The 16,445-nt window shown below is 44.1% G+C and overlaps 1 protein-coding gene across 2 annotated transcripts in view; it reads right to left on the bottom strand.

The window, feature by feature from the left end:
• Positions 1 to 16,445, bottom strand: part of GRHL2 (grainyhead like transcription factor 2) — a 172,886-nt gene that overhangs the window by 75,955 nt on the left and 80,486 nt on the right. For both annotated transcript variants that reach the window (XM_043601492.1, XM_043601493.1), the window contains exon 7: positions 12,638 to 12,749. In XM_043601492.1, coding sequence (XP_043457427.1) covers positions 12,638 to 12,749 — 112 coding nt within the window. The remainder of the gene's footprint in view (positions 1 to 12,637; positions 12,750 to 16,445) is intronic.

Raw genomic sequence — 16,445 nt, 5'->3', positions numbered from 1 at the left:
AGTGATGTTGCGTATTTTTTCATGTGTCGGTTGGCCACCTGGATGTCTTCTTTGGAGAAGTGTCTATTCATGTCTTTTGCCCATTTCTTCACTGGATTATTTGTTTTTTGGGTGTTAAGTTTGAGAAGTTCTTTATAGATTTTGGATACTAACCCTTTAACTGATATGTCATTTGCAAATATCTTCTCCCATTCTGTCAGTTGTCTTTTAGTTTTGCTGATTGTTTCCTTTGCTGTGCAGAGGCTCTTTATTTTGATGAGGTCCCAGTAGTTCATTTTTGCTTTTGTTTCTCTTGCCTCTGGAGACGTGTTGAGTAAGAAGTTTGCTGAGGCCAAGGTCAAAGAGGTTTTTGCCTGCTTTCTCCTCGAGGATTTTGATGGCTTCCTACATTTAGGTCTTTCATCCATTTTGAGTTTATTTTTGTGGATGGTGTAAGAAAGTGGTCCAGGTTCATTCTTCTGCATGTCGCTGTCCAGTTTTCCCAGCACCACTTGCTGAAGAGACTGTCTTTATTCCATTGGATATTCTTTCCTGCTTTGTCAAAGATTAGTTGGTCATATGTTTGTGGGTCCATATCTGGGTTCTCTATTCTGTTCCATTGATCTGAGTGTCTGTTCTTATGACAGTACCATACTGTCTTGGTAATTATAGCTTTGTAATACAGCTTGAAGTCCGGGAGAGTCTGTTTTGTCACTTTTCTTTCCTCTGTTTGTTTTGTTCTTTAAATTCCGGTGAATGTAATTTGAGTGAAATCATACGGTATTTGTCTTTCACTGGCTTATTTTGTTCTAGATCCATCCATGTTGCTGCAAATGGCAAGATTTCATTCTTTTTTATGGCTGAGTAATATTCTATTGCATATATGTACATGTATATATATGCATATATATATATGCCACATCTTCTTTATTCATTCATCTATCAACAGACAACTGAGCTGTTTCCATTATTTGGCTATTGCAAATAAGGCTGCAATAAACATGGAAGTGCATGTATCCTTTTTAATTAGTGTTCTCGTACGCTTTGGGTAAATGCCCAATAGTGCAATTACTGGGTCATAGTGCAGTTCCATTTTTAATTTTGTGACAAACCTCCCTACTGTTTTCCACAATGGCTGCACCAGTTTGCGTCCCCACCAACAGTGCACAACTGTTCCTTTTTCCTCACATCCTCATAAACATTTGCCATTTCTTCTGGATTCACCTCCACTTTTAACCTCCCCAGTTGCCTCTGGCTGCCCCATCACACACACCACATTGATTAACAGACACAGGAAGGTGAGTTTGTACGTGATGGGTGCAGGGTGGGGGGACGGCACCAGCTATTCTAGTTCGTTCCACGAATGATTTCTACATTCACTGCTACTTGAATTACTCACACTGCCATTCCTGTTTACTTATTTTCTATCAATTATTAGAGGATTTAGACAACATTTCAAAACTGAAATTCTAATTCTCTTAAATATATTTATTCGAGGGGCACCTGAGGGGCTCAATCGGCGGAACATCCGACTCTTGATTTCAGCTCAGGTCATGATCTCACAGTTCGTGGGATCAAGCCCCACATCGGGCTGCACACTTGAGCGTGGAGCCGGCTTAAGATTCTCTCTCTCTGCCCCCGCCCACCTCTCTAAAAAAGAAAAAAAAATATGTATGTATGTATGTGTGTGTGTATATATATATATATATATATATATATATATATATATATAAATTCATGTCCATAAGACAAACTTGTTCTCACAGGAGGGAAGCTGTTGCTTTTGTTTCTATTTTCCATTTGTAATGTTGACCACAGCATCCGGGGACTGTCCTGATAAGTTCAACAGGATCAGCAGCCACCTAAGGAAATCTGCATAACTGCTCTAGGCGGGTTTCCCCATCTGTGAGATGCAGACAATAGCAGCACCTACCCTACAAGATCATGCTCACTCATGTAGCACTAAGTTATTTCAATACTTGTCTTTTCAAAAATACAAACGCTAGAGGTGGCTCTGCATTCCTGGGAGCCTGTTCAAAGACGTTTCTTCTGACCAGCTTTCCCTCACTTGGGTTTCTACAACCTCAACGAGCTTAATTTAATTTTGGAAAGACTTTCTCTTGGCAAGTTTTAGGTGGTGTAAGTGAAGAAGGAAAACTTTAGATTTGCCTAATTTCGCACTTGGGGGTGTGGCAAAGACGCACGTTTGTGTCTGTTGCAAAGTGCAGCCAGAGAGAGGCTTCTGGTCAATGTTGAAGGATAGCGGACGATGGTGGCTGTGCGGTTTTGTTCCATCAACAGACGAGCCTCACGAAACTATCAGAGTGTATCTCCACATATTTTTTGTAACTTTTAAGTCAAGCAAGGAATACTACAAAACGTGAGACTATCAGGTTACCTGGGGTCTCATTAAAAGCATCTCTGAAGAAAAGAAACAAGCCTCAGACAAAAAAGATGAAATCAAATAAAAGCGCAGATTACATGTTTGAGACGAAAGCATGGTCTTCCACTGCTGAAGATACAGAAAAGGTTCCATCAAGCAGAGGAAAGACGGTATAGTGCCCACGAAATGGGGGGGAGGGGACATAAAACAGGAAATAAAGCATTTTACTGTATTAAGTACAGAGGGTCTATTAAGATTCTGAGAGGGGTCTCTAAGCATCCATGCCATGCTTTAATCCCCTCTGTAACATTCCTTCTGGTTAACCACTCAGGGCTTTTAAATTGTCAGCACTAAGGAAACTCTTTGCAGGGAAAGGTTTGGTCAACAATAATATCCTGGAACCAGGTAAACATACTTCTCAGGAGCAGTGAAGAAAAATAACTAAGGGCCACTTTCATTACAATTTTTAATTTCCAAATCTAGCTAGTTTTTTTTTTTTTGAAAGTTTGCTTTGAAACAATTTCCTATGTGTTTGCCTCCACGAAACAGTAATGATTTCTAGTTAAGTTAAAAATGAGTCATTTCCCTTGGTGTATTAGTGTATGTATTCTATTTTTATGTTAGTAATTAGTTATTAAACTACTTTCATCGAAAAGGCTATAGTATAGTTGATTAATATTTAAAATGTAGGAATATTTAAAATATAGGCATTGACTAGATATAAACCAAAACCCACAGAGGGGCAGCTGACTCTGCCTGGAAAGATTAGGAAGATCCCACCCAAGTGGGGATGGAGGAAAAGGTCTTAAGGGGTGAAATGTCTGCCAGGTCAAGGAGGGAGGGAGAGACACTCTAGGCAAGCAGAGCCCTAGAGAGGAACAAAGAAGAAGCTGGAAGCAACTAGGAAAACTAGTGAGGGGCAAAAAAGGACCTGTAGATTTGGCACTAAGATTTTTTAATAAGGAAGCCTGGGTGGCTCAGTTGGTTAGGCATCCAACTTCAGCTCAGGTCATGATCTCACAGTTCATGGGTTCGAGCCCCACATCGGGCACTGTGCTGCCGGTGTGGAGCCTGCTTGGGATTCTTCCTCTCCCTCTCTCTCAGCCTCTTCCCCACTCTTTCTCTCTCTCAAAATTAATGAGTAAACTTAAAAAGATTGTTTAATAAAAGGCAGACTATACTGGATGGAGAGACACTAGCAGTGTAGGATATGGGCTAGTGGACGCCATTTTGAAGAAACACAGAATGGAAGGAAAGAGGAAGACCCAGCAATAGTTTAAAAGGAAGTCTCCAAGAATCAGGGCCTGGACATATGAACTCCGGCTCTGTTCTGGACCCTTTGCTGGGGGAAGGGGGGAGGAACTGCTGGATCACACTAAGTACACATGTTGAGAAGGAAGTGACTCTCCCCAGAGCTGTTGTCCCCAACAGAATGAGCTTCTAGGATGCATATTGAGACATACAATGCAATAAATGAAAACCCACAGTGGCTCAATGCTTACTGAACTGAAAATCAATATGCTCTGCCTGAATAAACTTTAAAGAGTACTTGCATTTTATAATGTTTTCATGTTTATGTATCTTAGAGAGAGAGGGAAAGAGAGTACAAGCAGGGGAGGGGCACAGAGAGTGGGAGAGAGAGCAGACTCCATGCTGTCAGCATACAGCTTGGTGCAGGGCTGGAACCCACAAATCGTGAGATCATGACCTGAGCCAAAACCAAGAGTCAGATGCTTAACACAATGAATCACCCAGGCGCCCCTTATAATGTTTTAAAACATATAACCTTAATAGCCTACCACACTTTTATCACATAAATGTTTTGAACCAAAGTTGATGGCGAAGAGGAATTTTCAGTAACTGTGGCTACAGCACTTCCCTAAAAGCAGAAGGTGACTCACATGTGTAAGCGTGTGTTTGAATTTCCTCAATCTGCAACTCAAAAGTACAATTGCACATACTTATCTTTGGCTATTTGAAGCTTATTGCTGACACTGAAGGCTGCTAGGCACTAGAATGGGTCTTCGAGAGAAGACTGGAATGTCCTCTCATGGAATGGCACTTCTCAAGTCTCTCACGAAGGATCAAGTACCATCATCTGACAAAGAGTTCAGGTCTCTTTTATAAATCAAAGTTGGCTTAACTGGGAAGTTAACAGTGTCTGGAAGTATCATCAAGGGTGGGAAAATGTTGGGGGCTGTCGTGCTGGAGACAGGAGCCCCATTTGCAGGTCTGAGGTGATTACAGCAGACTGGCCACCGTGGGCAGTACCTTCTAATCAAACAAAAGAAATGACTTTTTGGTAACTAGTGGTATAGGACACAGACACATTACAAGAACTATCAATCCTCACGTCAATTGTCTTTCACTAAATTTGAACCACAAACCCAATTCCTGCAGCTGCTCAAGTTCCACTAAGATTAACCTCCATTAAAAAAAAAAAATTAATTCCCGTGTAGTGAACATCCATCCAGTGTTATATGAGTTTCAAGTGTACAATATAGCGATTGAGCAATTCCATATATTACTCAGTGCTCAACAAGGTAAGTGTGCTCGTAATCTCCTTCACCTATTTGACCCACCCCCCACCGACCTCCCCTCTGGGAACCATCTGTTTGTTCTCTATAGTTAAGAGTCTGTTTTTTGGTTTGTCACTTTTCTTTCCTCTGTTTTGTTTCTTAAATTCCACATTTGAATGAAATCATATGGTATTGGTCTTTCCTCTAGAAAACTCCAAGAAAAAAACAATCACATTAATTTTAATCACAATTCCTATTTCAAAGTGGGATATGATTCCAGACTGAAGAGAGCTCTGAAGCCTGGAAAGAACAGCTTAAGCGGAGTAATTCACCAAGGTCAGGATAATTCTGTGCTGGAGAGTCTTCCGAAAGGCTTCTCTTCAACTTGCAAAGAAAACTATTGAGAACGAAACTTCAGGAAATACTTCCACCTCATCGGGACTTAAGCTTTCAAGAAAGCTTTACCTTGACATAAAAGGGGCATTTAAAAACTGGTGCTAAAAAGATAGATTTGCATGAGGGACAGATGAAAATCCCATAATCACATGCTAATGATCAAAGATGAAGTACAACCGCCTGCTGCTATTTACCATGGAGAACTACAGGATTAATATTAACAATGTAACTGACACATCCCGATACAGGGAAAGACGACTGCTGATCGAAATTGAAGACAGAGAGGGAACGAAGAACAAATTGTTGGTTTCACAATTAGCCACAAAGTTATATTGATAATGGTTTGTTGGACGTGACTACAAAGTAATGAGGCATATTTAGATGTGCTTGTGGAGTCAGTGTCATTGCACTACAGTGTCATTGTCATTACAATCCACGCCACCTGCTGTGAAAATGCAAAAACCGCGGTGTTCTTTATTTTGGAACATCTGCATGGTAAGGTGGTAAAATAAGTCTTAATTCTGTCCAGTAGAGAGAAACTGTATGTGAATGTGCTTCAGTTTATCTATTGTAGCTTCTGGCTCTCATTCTGTAAAGTTAATTTCAGCTGTGGACCCTCCTCTAACTTTCCTTCCCTCCACGGAAGGGAGCAAAGAGAAATATGCGCCTTCCCCAGAAAGCGGTCTTGGAGTTATCCATGGTTTGAGTAAGCTCGAGATGTAGTCCAGCTCGTTTTGTCATTTGTGATTCACGTAAAATATTTTTAAATGGCTCGCGCTGCGCAAAAGTGGATGACGCCACTGTGCAAAGGAGTCCCGGGGAACTTCCGCGTGTAGACGGTGCCTCGAAGTCGTCTTGCCCCTGGCTGAACACAGCACCTGGCTAGCCTGCACTTCCTGGCTACGTTGCTCCTCTTGACACCCCTACCTAGAAGCAGGGTACCCGTTTAGTTAGCAAAGCCACACTTTGTTTCTGTGATCTTTTCCCTCTCCTTTATCCCCACAGCCAGTCATCACGGAGGATCTATCAGTTCTAGAATCCGTCTCTTGGTCCTGGGATAACTTTGCATCTCCCCTTTGCAATTCACTCCTCCAGGGGGCTCTCCACCATTCACCCGGCTATAATTGGTCTTCCCACTACCAGTCTCTCCCTCACTTCACCCCATCCTCCATGCTGACCTGGAATTAACTGTCTGAAATACAGATATCATCCCATGACAGTGCTGCTAAAAACCCTCGATGGTTATCCAAAGGCTCTGGGTTCAAGTACTACAACTCACTAAAGAGAAATGTCATGGCATTACATTATCCTATTTGTTTGCTATTTCTGCACCCTTCCCTCCATCTGTCCTTACCGGCAATCTGGGACGACTGATGTACAAATGGAATGCACCCACTTGGATGAATGACAATATGTAGGTATCATTTTTATTATTCCTCTCTTACATATTCTTGGATCTCTAAACTCCACTCTGTTCAATAATAGCAACACTAAAAATAAGGTATGCATGCTACAGTTCAATATAAAAAAGTACAAACACAGACACACAAACACACATTTGAATATCTCCCCAACAAAACTGTGCAACAAGACTTTATGAAGCCAAGACTGTGTTAAAGCAGCAGAGGATGAAAAACTCTGAGCTTCATGACCCTCAACATCTGCTGTGGCGATGCCCTTCTGCAAAGCCCCTGGGGTAGCATTTCCCCAACATTCTCCCTGCAGGTCAGGTTTGCCACTGGGACACAGGTGGCACGAGTCAATGGCCCTCTAACGCCTACAGCCTTCCGGGGCCTGGACCCCCACACACTCTGCCGGGCTTGATGAGCCTCTACGGGAGGCCTGGAGTTTTGGCCTGGACCACACGGAAACCGCTTTACCCAGGCCTCCTTTCGGAGAGACGAGCAAACCCATCTACCTTACACATCCCTGTTGCCCTAAGATTCTCCTTTAAAAGGCAAGCCTTTCCCCAGCTCCCAAGCCCTTCTCTCTCATTTCCTCAGCCCCATTTCCTCAGGACTTCCTTCTTTCACCTTACTGTCTGTATTAGTCCAATCAATGAACACTCGTACTAGTATGCAGGTCTGTTTCCAGCCCTCCCATCTTTGCTAACAATTTTATCAGACTTTATAAAATAATTTGCCAATCTCATTTTGGTCCTTCTGCCTTGATTCCCGGGTATGCATGTGCTGTTTCCTTGGCTTGCCACGCACTCGTATGGCACCTTGTCGACCTGGTATGTTCTTGTCATCCTCTCTGAGGGGTCTCAGAAACACCTCCTCCGGGAAGTGCTCCTCCAAGATGCCATTCACTGTGTGACATCTTAGCTATTCATCTTCTTGCCCCCAGGCTCGAGCAGTTTGAGGACAGGGGCTCTGTCCTCATTACCTCTAAATCACTAGTTCCTAACAAAGGGTCTGGCCTGTTTGCTGAATGAATAAGGAATAGCCATGCCTTTCTGCAAGCCAGAGGCAACTAATATGGGGCCAGCACTAACTCCGCATGGGACGTTCACAATCAGAGAAAAACAAACAACAGAAACAATCCAAGTGCCGCTTCCATACAGGAGACCTCAGGTATGATTGGCACAGAAGAGCTCCTTGGGCTACAGAATGTAAACTCATTTATGACCTGGCATAATTGTTCATTCAACGAGCTCACAAGAAAGAACTTGTGAGGCTTTAGAGAACTCTGCTCACATGCTTTGAAAAGCAGCAGGAGCCGCTTGGGCTGAAGTCTGTTTGTTTTACTTTTATCAAATAAGAACTAATTGCTAATGTTTCCTTCCCCCCCCCCCGCCCCCCGCAAAATAGTTTATGGCCTAATGTACAAGAACCACATATCTGAACTGGCTTTCAGAAACATCAGAACTAGCAGCAGCCAAGAGTCCCATGCCCCAGACTGCCAAACAGCCTCATGTCCGGAGAGGAAGGCTGAGAAAGGGGAAGCAGGACATCAGCAAGGTCAGGCAATGGATGTCTGCAGTCACTCTACAAGTAATCAGGGCCTGCTGGGGCCACGAACTACCTAGGGGTTGAGATCCAAAGATGATATACAGTGGAGTGAGGACAGAGAATAAAAAAAAAAACAAAAAACAAAAACCCACAAGTGGTGCAAACTCAAGCATTCTTGAGTTTCCACCTCACCTACACCACTTACCAAGCACATGACCTTGGGGAAAATTCTCAACCATTCACCACCTCAGTTTTTAGAATTGTTTTGGGGAATGAAGGACAAAGTGTTTATATATGAACGAGCCTGGGACACAGAAGACAAGGAACACATGAGAGATATAATTAAGACATAGTTCAGTCCTTCCAGAGGCCTGCCATCTGTCAGTGTAATAAGAGTTTAATCCACACGTTTCTTTATTCATTCGTCCATTCACTCATTCATTCAGGAAATATTTATTGACGACTCACTATGTCTCAGGCCCTGTGCTAAAAGAGACAAGTGTCTGCACTCATGGGCTTTACCTTCTAGTAGGAGGGGGGACACAATAAGAAACAGAAACATATATACATAAAGAAAATGTAGGGGGGTGATAAACGCTCTGCAGTAAAATACAGGTGAAGGGGCTGGAGAGCGATGAGGATATGCCGTTTAGGTAAGGTGACAGGGAAGGTCTCTTTGATAAGGTGACAACAGGCAAAAAGTGATGGGACAAACCATGTAATGGGCAAGTATCTGCCCAAGGAGGGCTGTGCCTGGTGTGATGCAGGGCAGCCCCACTGGCGACTCCAATCAGGACACAGGGAACCTGGGAGCCAAGGCATCATGTGCTTTGAGGAGCAGCCTCATTCCCCGTGCCCTGGGCCCTGGGCCCTCGGGCTCCCACTCTCCTTTGCACGGACCCACAGAAAGGACTCCATCGGGAACACTGAGAGTCCTCTCCCCAGCAGGAGACCAGCACTGAGGGGCTACTCGGAGGACCAGAAGTATGTGGGGATGAGGAGCAGCCTTGGAGAGCAACCAACATTCTAATCCAAGTGAGATCAACGTACGTCAGGAAAGATGTAGAATGTTCGCCAGCCATCATTACAGGCGACAAGAGACAAGAGAGAAATCCTTGCGTATGAGTGCTGAGGGGATGCGGAATAAGGAAAGATACAAAGAGAGGCAGAGGCTTCAGTGGGCTTTGCTTGGAGTGGAGGTAGAGAGGCAGAGAGCTGGAGGACGGCCGGTTACCCCGGGAACCTCCAGAAAAATGAGATGAAAGACTCTGCATGCCTCAACACACAAAATTGTGTTTAAGGAGTTTGAGGTTCCCCTCAGTCCATCCACAGACTCTGAAGACCACAGGTTATGAATCTCTGCTTTAGCGAAAGGGGCCTTATCTCAGTCTCGAACTCCCAACTTCAAGGTCACTACCCAGAGGGCCCGGTGGAACCTGATGGCCGTGGTGGCTGGTGGAGATTTAGAAGCGGCAGCCTTGGAGCCCTGACTATAACCTCCAGCTTCATGGAGGTTAAGCAAAGTAAAACATTTTTAAACGCTGGATTCTTCCTTTCCTTCTTTAGGCTACCAGAAGGTTCTCGACCCAAACTGGCAACTACACGGCACATGCACTCCTCAGCCTCCCCTCACCCTCAGCAGGCACTGCTCACTCCCCTGGCGGAACAAAGGTAGAGCCTTCACAATGTTCTCAGCACCACACTCCAGAGCTCCCGCTGATGGCGGGGCACCACACACAGACGTACACGTGATCATGGCTTCGGCCCCCCCCTTTATACTGGAAATGGTGTTAGCCATCAACTGGCAGAGGAGTGCGCGGTTTGATCGTTTTTTAATCTAGTAAAAGAACGACTTATATAAGATTTTTGCATATTTCCTCATCCTCTGTGAGCAGCTGTCAGGTTGAGGTTGTAGTGAGAAAAATCCATTTTCCATTTGAAGCTAAGGGACTGATTAACACCCCTCAGGTTCAGGTTCAAAGCAAGTGGCCCAAGTAAGCCACAAAGCTTCTTAGTAAAAGTCATAAATCTCAAAGATAAGTCACGTGTGTGCGTGTGTGTGCCCATGCGTGTGTAAAGGGTTGCAGAGAAAAGTCTGAAGGCAGGCAAGAGGTGATAAGAAGAGAGATAAGATCTGAGGTCCTGTGAGAGCTGAGAAATCATTCTGGTCTAAGAAAAGTAAACCTTGCAACACTATCAAAGTTGAACCAGCAGGTAAGCCAGTAAAATGCTTTTATTATTTGCCTTATTTGGACTTAGTCCATATTTCTGTTTAATTGCTCCTCTCATTTTCTTGGGTAATAATTATAAGGCTAACTTTTCAATTAAAATAAAATTGTTCCTCTGCTCCATGTAGACTGGCTACAAAGCAGGTTAAGGCAAGTATCCCCAAGCCCGTGTCCTAGTCACTCACTCTTGGAGTTTCTATGTAAGGGCTGGGTGAGGAACACTGTCTCGAACTAGCTCTTGCACTAATTATCTGAGAAGTCACTTGGCAAAGTGGGTCAGTGGGTCTCTCTGGGCTCAGTTTCCTGGTTCATTAAAGTTATTATGTTTATTATTTATTATTAAACATTTATAAATACATTTGACTAGTAGGAGGTGTACGTGGGTGGGGGGGGCATGCTGGTGTGCACTGGGGGGAGGAGGGGTGTAACCATCTTGCAGGATAAACCAGCAAGTAGTTCCATAGGTTCTATTGTGAGTCTCTAACCCTAACCTAGTCGCTAACCTTTCTGCCGTTGGTCATGAGACCTTAGCAAGGGTGAGATGGAGTGTCTAAACATCCATCACTGCAGTGTGTAAGAAATCAAAGCCATGGCTCAGTAATGCCTTTCTTTCAATGGTTCAGTAATACCTTCTGAAACCCAACACAATGGAAACCTTCACTTTGCCTACACTCACTGCGACTGCATCCTCTTTGCTGCAAAATGAGGCAAGAAAGCCCACAGATGAGAAATTACTTATTTCTTATAAAAACAGCATATGCAGTGTTAAAATTACTTAGAAACACATATATTACTGTCTGCATACTGAAGTACCTTCTAGAAACTTTAAGATCCAATCCCTGACTTCCCATCTTACTCTGTATCCCAGAGGTCGATTCCCGCAAACTGCATTTGCTAGGCTGTGCCAATGGCTTCAGGGTAAATGCGGCCCTTGGGAAGCACTGGTGGGAGGCTGGGAGACAGGGAGAAGACAGAGCATTCCGTCCCCTCCTCCCAGTTGGCATTCTTCGAAGAGGTGTGTCTGGCAGTGACTCCTCCGTAGTTCCTCCCCCTGCAAAGCTGCTCCCTCTGTGGCCCCAGCTCCTGCTGAGGCAGCCCCCACTATGGTTCCAGCTCTTGCTGGGTGGTTCTCCCAATACCCACAACCTCCTCCCTTTGATCTTCCAGCCCTGCAGGTAACAGCAGCAGACTCCTGCTGTTGCTCATCTCTGGAATGCCTCCCGGTGCCTTCAGCCCTCCCAATGTTTGCAACAGATTCCCTCCGTGGGACCATTTGGCATGGACTCTGCTTTCCTGGCTGAATCCTGAGTCCCACCCAGGGGACTACCTGTCTGTAGAGAACAGACATCATGTCTAAGAATACACAGGTTTCAGGGGCGCCTGGGTGGCTCAGTTGGTTAACCGTCTGACCCTCGATTTTGGCTCAGGTCAAGCCCCGTGTTGGGCTCTGGGCTAACAGTGCGGAGGCTGCTTGGGATTCTCTCTCTCACTCTTCCTCTCTCTTGCTCTGCCCCCACCCTACACGCATGCGCTCTCTCTCTCCCTCTCTCTCTCTCTCTCAAAATAAATAAATAAACATTAAAATTAAAAAAGAATACACAAACTCCAGGAAATATACTTGGCAAATTCGTTCCTCCTACTGGGAAAACTCTCTCAAAGGTGTCATTTGCCAGACCACCTAATGTGCTGGAGCTGAAGGCATGTGTTGGAGCTGAAGGGACACTAGACAGAGAATTAGAGAGCCAGAACTCACTTTCCAGTCATGTGACCTTCACAAGTACCTTAGAGTCAAATGATCCTAAGGTTATTCATGTCACAGCGGGATAAGAGTTCATCTAGTCGGCCCGACTGGCCGTTAGACCCAAACACAGGAGGGCCTGGAAACACGTTTTAGAAACCGACACGGTAGTCGCAAATCCAAATGTATCACTATTATTATATGAGGCACAGCTGACTTCCATAGAACAAAAAGTGCTTTGCACCCAGCTTAGCCTGATTTTGATTTCTCAGCCTGATTTGTACCAAATGTACTGACAAAGTGCACAGACTCGTGCTTTTGGCATTTCTCCTGAAGAGCTGCGTGGGTCCCAGCTCTGATTTGTGTGCCAGGCTCTCCTTGGCATCACGGCAACAGGGCAGTTCACCAAAGACCACACGGAGAGGGCAAGGTCAACTTACCAATGTCAAGGACCCGCTGCTTCGCCGTATGCTGCCGAGAGTGCCAGTACTTCCAGTATTTCAGCTGCTCATCTCGGTTTTTGTCTTCACTGAAGACCACCATCACCACGCTCTGCAGAGGGGAGAATCACAGGTTTTACTTTCTGCCCAGGGTCTCCGATGCGTCAGCCTCCAGTTCTGGCAGTCCGGCCGGAGGTGTGCTCCCATGGGGCTGCTTTTCTTGCTTTACAAAACCCAGAAAAGCTTGGCTGTGCAGCTTAGTTTGTTTACAGATGGGCCTATTTAAAAAGTGATTGGGAAATGAGAACCGTACATAGGAAAAAAGAATCCTACCTCCTCGTTACCACGAGTCATAAACAACCAAATTAACCAATGAACAGCACATTTATTGTCTTGTGGGGCGAGTGGGAATACCAAAAAAAATCTATTTGGTACTGAAAACAAACACATTTTTGAAATTCTGTATTCTGAAACATAGAATTTGGTGCCATTTATAAAGAAGCAAGCACCTGTTTCTAGCCTAATTAAGTGCCTCAGGCTGGAATAGTGGAGTAATGAGAGAAATACTGAGGTAATGAAAGAAATACTACAAGATGAGTTCACACTGATGAACATGGATCTAAGTTACAGACCAAAAGCTACGAGGCCAACTGTTTTATTTATTTCAACACAATTTGGATGGGCTTTCTTGGAAAACTAATCATATCTTGTAGAAATAAGAATCCAAAACCCCTTTGAGTTCTAAATGATAAAAATCCTCATTAAACTAAATAAATGTTAATTCACTGCCACTTACGAGATGAGACCCTACCAACACAAACAACCCCAAATCCCTTTAACTACAATATCAGGGATACTGGTGCTCTCCTCCCTCCATAACCAAAATACTTCTTGGACATTTTCCTACTATTGCAGAATGTTTCATTGATTCTCATTCCTTAGTAACTTCTCCCTTGTAGCATTTTGCGCACTTGTAGTCATTTCATTAATTACTTATAACTATTCTGTCGATGGCAATGTCTTCCCATTGGCTTCCAACTCAAAGAGGACAAGGACAGTGGTCCTGGTGCCTGGCAAATAAGAGATACACAATACATGCTTGCGGCTGTACCGTCAACTCCAAATCGGGCTGATTCCCAAAGTATGTGTGAACATTGGTTACACAGGAAAGCAGGTGTCTGTTAGGAACACTAGTTCGGAAATATCCCTGTTATTCGGATTCACAAGCAGCATGACCCTCGAAGGTACAGAAAGATGACAAGAAGGGGCATCACTGGCTATTCTGGTGGAACTAAGAGCCACAAGCATCTCATTCTTCTCTCTCCCACTTCCTGAATCTGTCTTCCACTTCCTGAAACTTCACCATTTACAATAGTCCCCCTTAACTGTGGCTTCCGTTACCCACAATTGGTCACCCCAGTCTAGAAGCAGAGAAGTGTCTTCTGATATCTCATCCAAGGGTCAACAGTAGTGTAACGTTACGGTCACAGTGCCCACATCATTCATGTCACTTCATCTCCTCATGTAAGAATTTTATCATCTCCCATCATCACGAAAAGAAGGGTGAGCAGAGTATAGTAAGATATTTAGAGACAGAGATACCACATTCACATAACCTTTATGAAAGTATATTGTTAAAACTCTTCTATTTTATTATTAGTTATTCCTGTTAATCTCTTACTCTGCTAATTTATAAATTAAACCTTATCATAAGTACGTATGTAAATGAAAAACCATAGCATATAAATGGCTACATACTATCCATGGTTTCAGGCATCCACTGCGGGGGTGGGGGGGACCTCCAATGTATCCCCCACACATAACAGGGCAAGGACTACCGTATATGTAAAAGTTCAGTGAGTGGTCTCCTGGTGTTTATTTCTTTCTGTTCCAAGATAAAAATAGCAGGTAATTTTTTTTGTAGCAAATGACTATGTTAGCCTAAATAGTGGCATATTCTTGGTCTGGAAATTTATTTCTTCAGTAATACAGAGAAACGCAGTTTGAAAATGCTATTACCAAGCATACATGCTTCTATTCCGAATGACACTGTTCTCAAAAATTAATGCTGGTGGGTTCCAAGTGCATCCCTCTTTTCCTCCATGTTTCTTGCTCTCCCAGAGCTGAGGAGAAAGAATGATCCCTCTGAAAGGCACCATTCTAACTCTCCAAGGGTGTTAGACTGAAGTCCGTAAGAGAGCAGGGCTCTTTCTAGCCAAAATGAACAGATGGAAATACATTAAATATTAAATTATTTCCACAATTTCAATGAAGTAGAATTCTTAGAAGAGTGTCTATACTCAAACTCAATAGTCATGGCCTTAGAATGTGAACCATCCACCATCTTTTCAGGGTGAAGATAATGGTGCTGTTAAGAGGGTGCATATATATACTGGCTATAGAGTTATACAATCTAAAAGAGTTACACATGCGCTGGTAATTTACAAGATTGTGTTTTAATAAGTAAATTTAGGGGCGCCTGGGTGGCGCAGTCGGTTAGGCGTCCGACTTCAGCCAGGTCACCATCTCGCGGTCCGTGAGTTCGAGCCCCACGTCAGGCTCTGGGCAGATGGCTCGGAGCCTGGAGCCTGTTTCCGATTCTGTGTCTCCCTCTCTCTCTGCCCCTCCCCCGTTCATGCTCTGTCTCTCTCTGTCCCAAAAATAAATAAAAACGTTGAGAAAAAAAAAAAAAGTAAATTTATCCAGAGTCTTCTTACCAGGCATCCACACGTGGGGGTATAGGGTATGAAGCCCAGCATATATATCCAGAGGTGGGTCCCAGGCTAAAACGCTTATGGCTTTTAGCCCTCCATGTGACTCAACACAGTGTACCTTAGTGGTTAAGAGAATGAGTTCAGGAATCTGACTGCCTGGGATATATCCTGGTTCCCTCACATTTTAGCTGTGTAACCCTGGCCAGTTACTAGTCTCTAAAAGGCTCCGTTTCCTCATCTGTAAGATTACAAAAATAGTGCCTATATCATAGGGTTGTTGTTAGTTTCAAATAAATGGACTGCTAGATATATGGTACTTAACACAGTGCCCGGCACATAGAAGATACACCCAATAAATATTAGTTGTTACGTTGTGGCGCTTGTTAGTATCATGGCATCTCTCTGTCATTGTTGTCGTCATTAATGTTATTATTATATCCCTCCACCATTACGATGATTATGAGGAGGAGGAGGATGGCCCCCCTCTGCCACAGCCTTGACCACAGGGTAGGGAACACACCAAGCCCCCTTTCCGCCTACAACGGGCTCAGCCTTGGGTAGGACATTCGCTCCACATCTTTCTCTCACTCCCAGCTGCCCTGCCTCCCGCAGCTCTGATCTGGGACTGGGACAGGCTTACAGGGAGGAAGAACTGCTGGCCTGAGAAGTGACCAGCAACCTTCCTTATCTTTCTCACTGAAACAAAGCCACAAAACCCAGCTGACTGAGAGATCACCGCTACAATGATTTTACCTAAAACTAGTAAGAGACAAGCTGGCCAGCAGGTGCCCAAATACTCTTCTCTCTCTTCTCCCTCATTTGTTACCTTTGCATGGGCATCTGGGATGGGGCAAAGTCACTATGCTCTCTCTAGGGACAGCGTGGCTTTCTTCTCAATGTACTAAAGAGCTTAGGAGGCGGTAGCTATGGATAAAATAAGGTGGGGTGGCACTATGCACACAGCATGTAAAACAAATCATTTTACAATCGGGCAGGAAAGTCCTTCACCCTCTTTTCAGAGAGCTCTGCTATGATTTTCCTTTTCAGGAGAAAAGGATTACCAGTTTCCTCCCTTCTTGGCCGCGGCGAGAATG

This window comes from Prionailurus bengalensis, chromosome F2 (genome assembly GCF_016509475.1).
Source record: "Prionailurus bengalensis isolate Pbe53 chromosome F2, Fcat_Pben_1.1_paternal_pri, whole genome shotgun sequence".
NCBI classification, from domain to species: Eukaryota; Metazoa; Chordata; class Mammalia; order Carnivora; family Felidae; genus Prionailurus; species Prionailurus bengalensis.
Note: the sequence above shows the minus strand (reverse complement) of the source record. Positions and strands in the feature narration are given on the sequence as shown.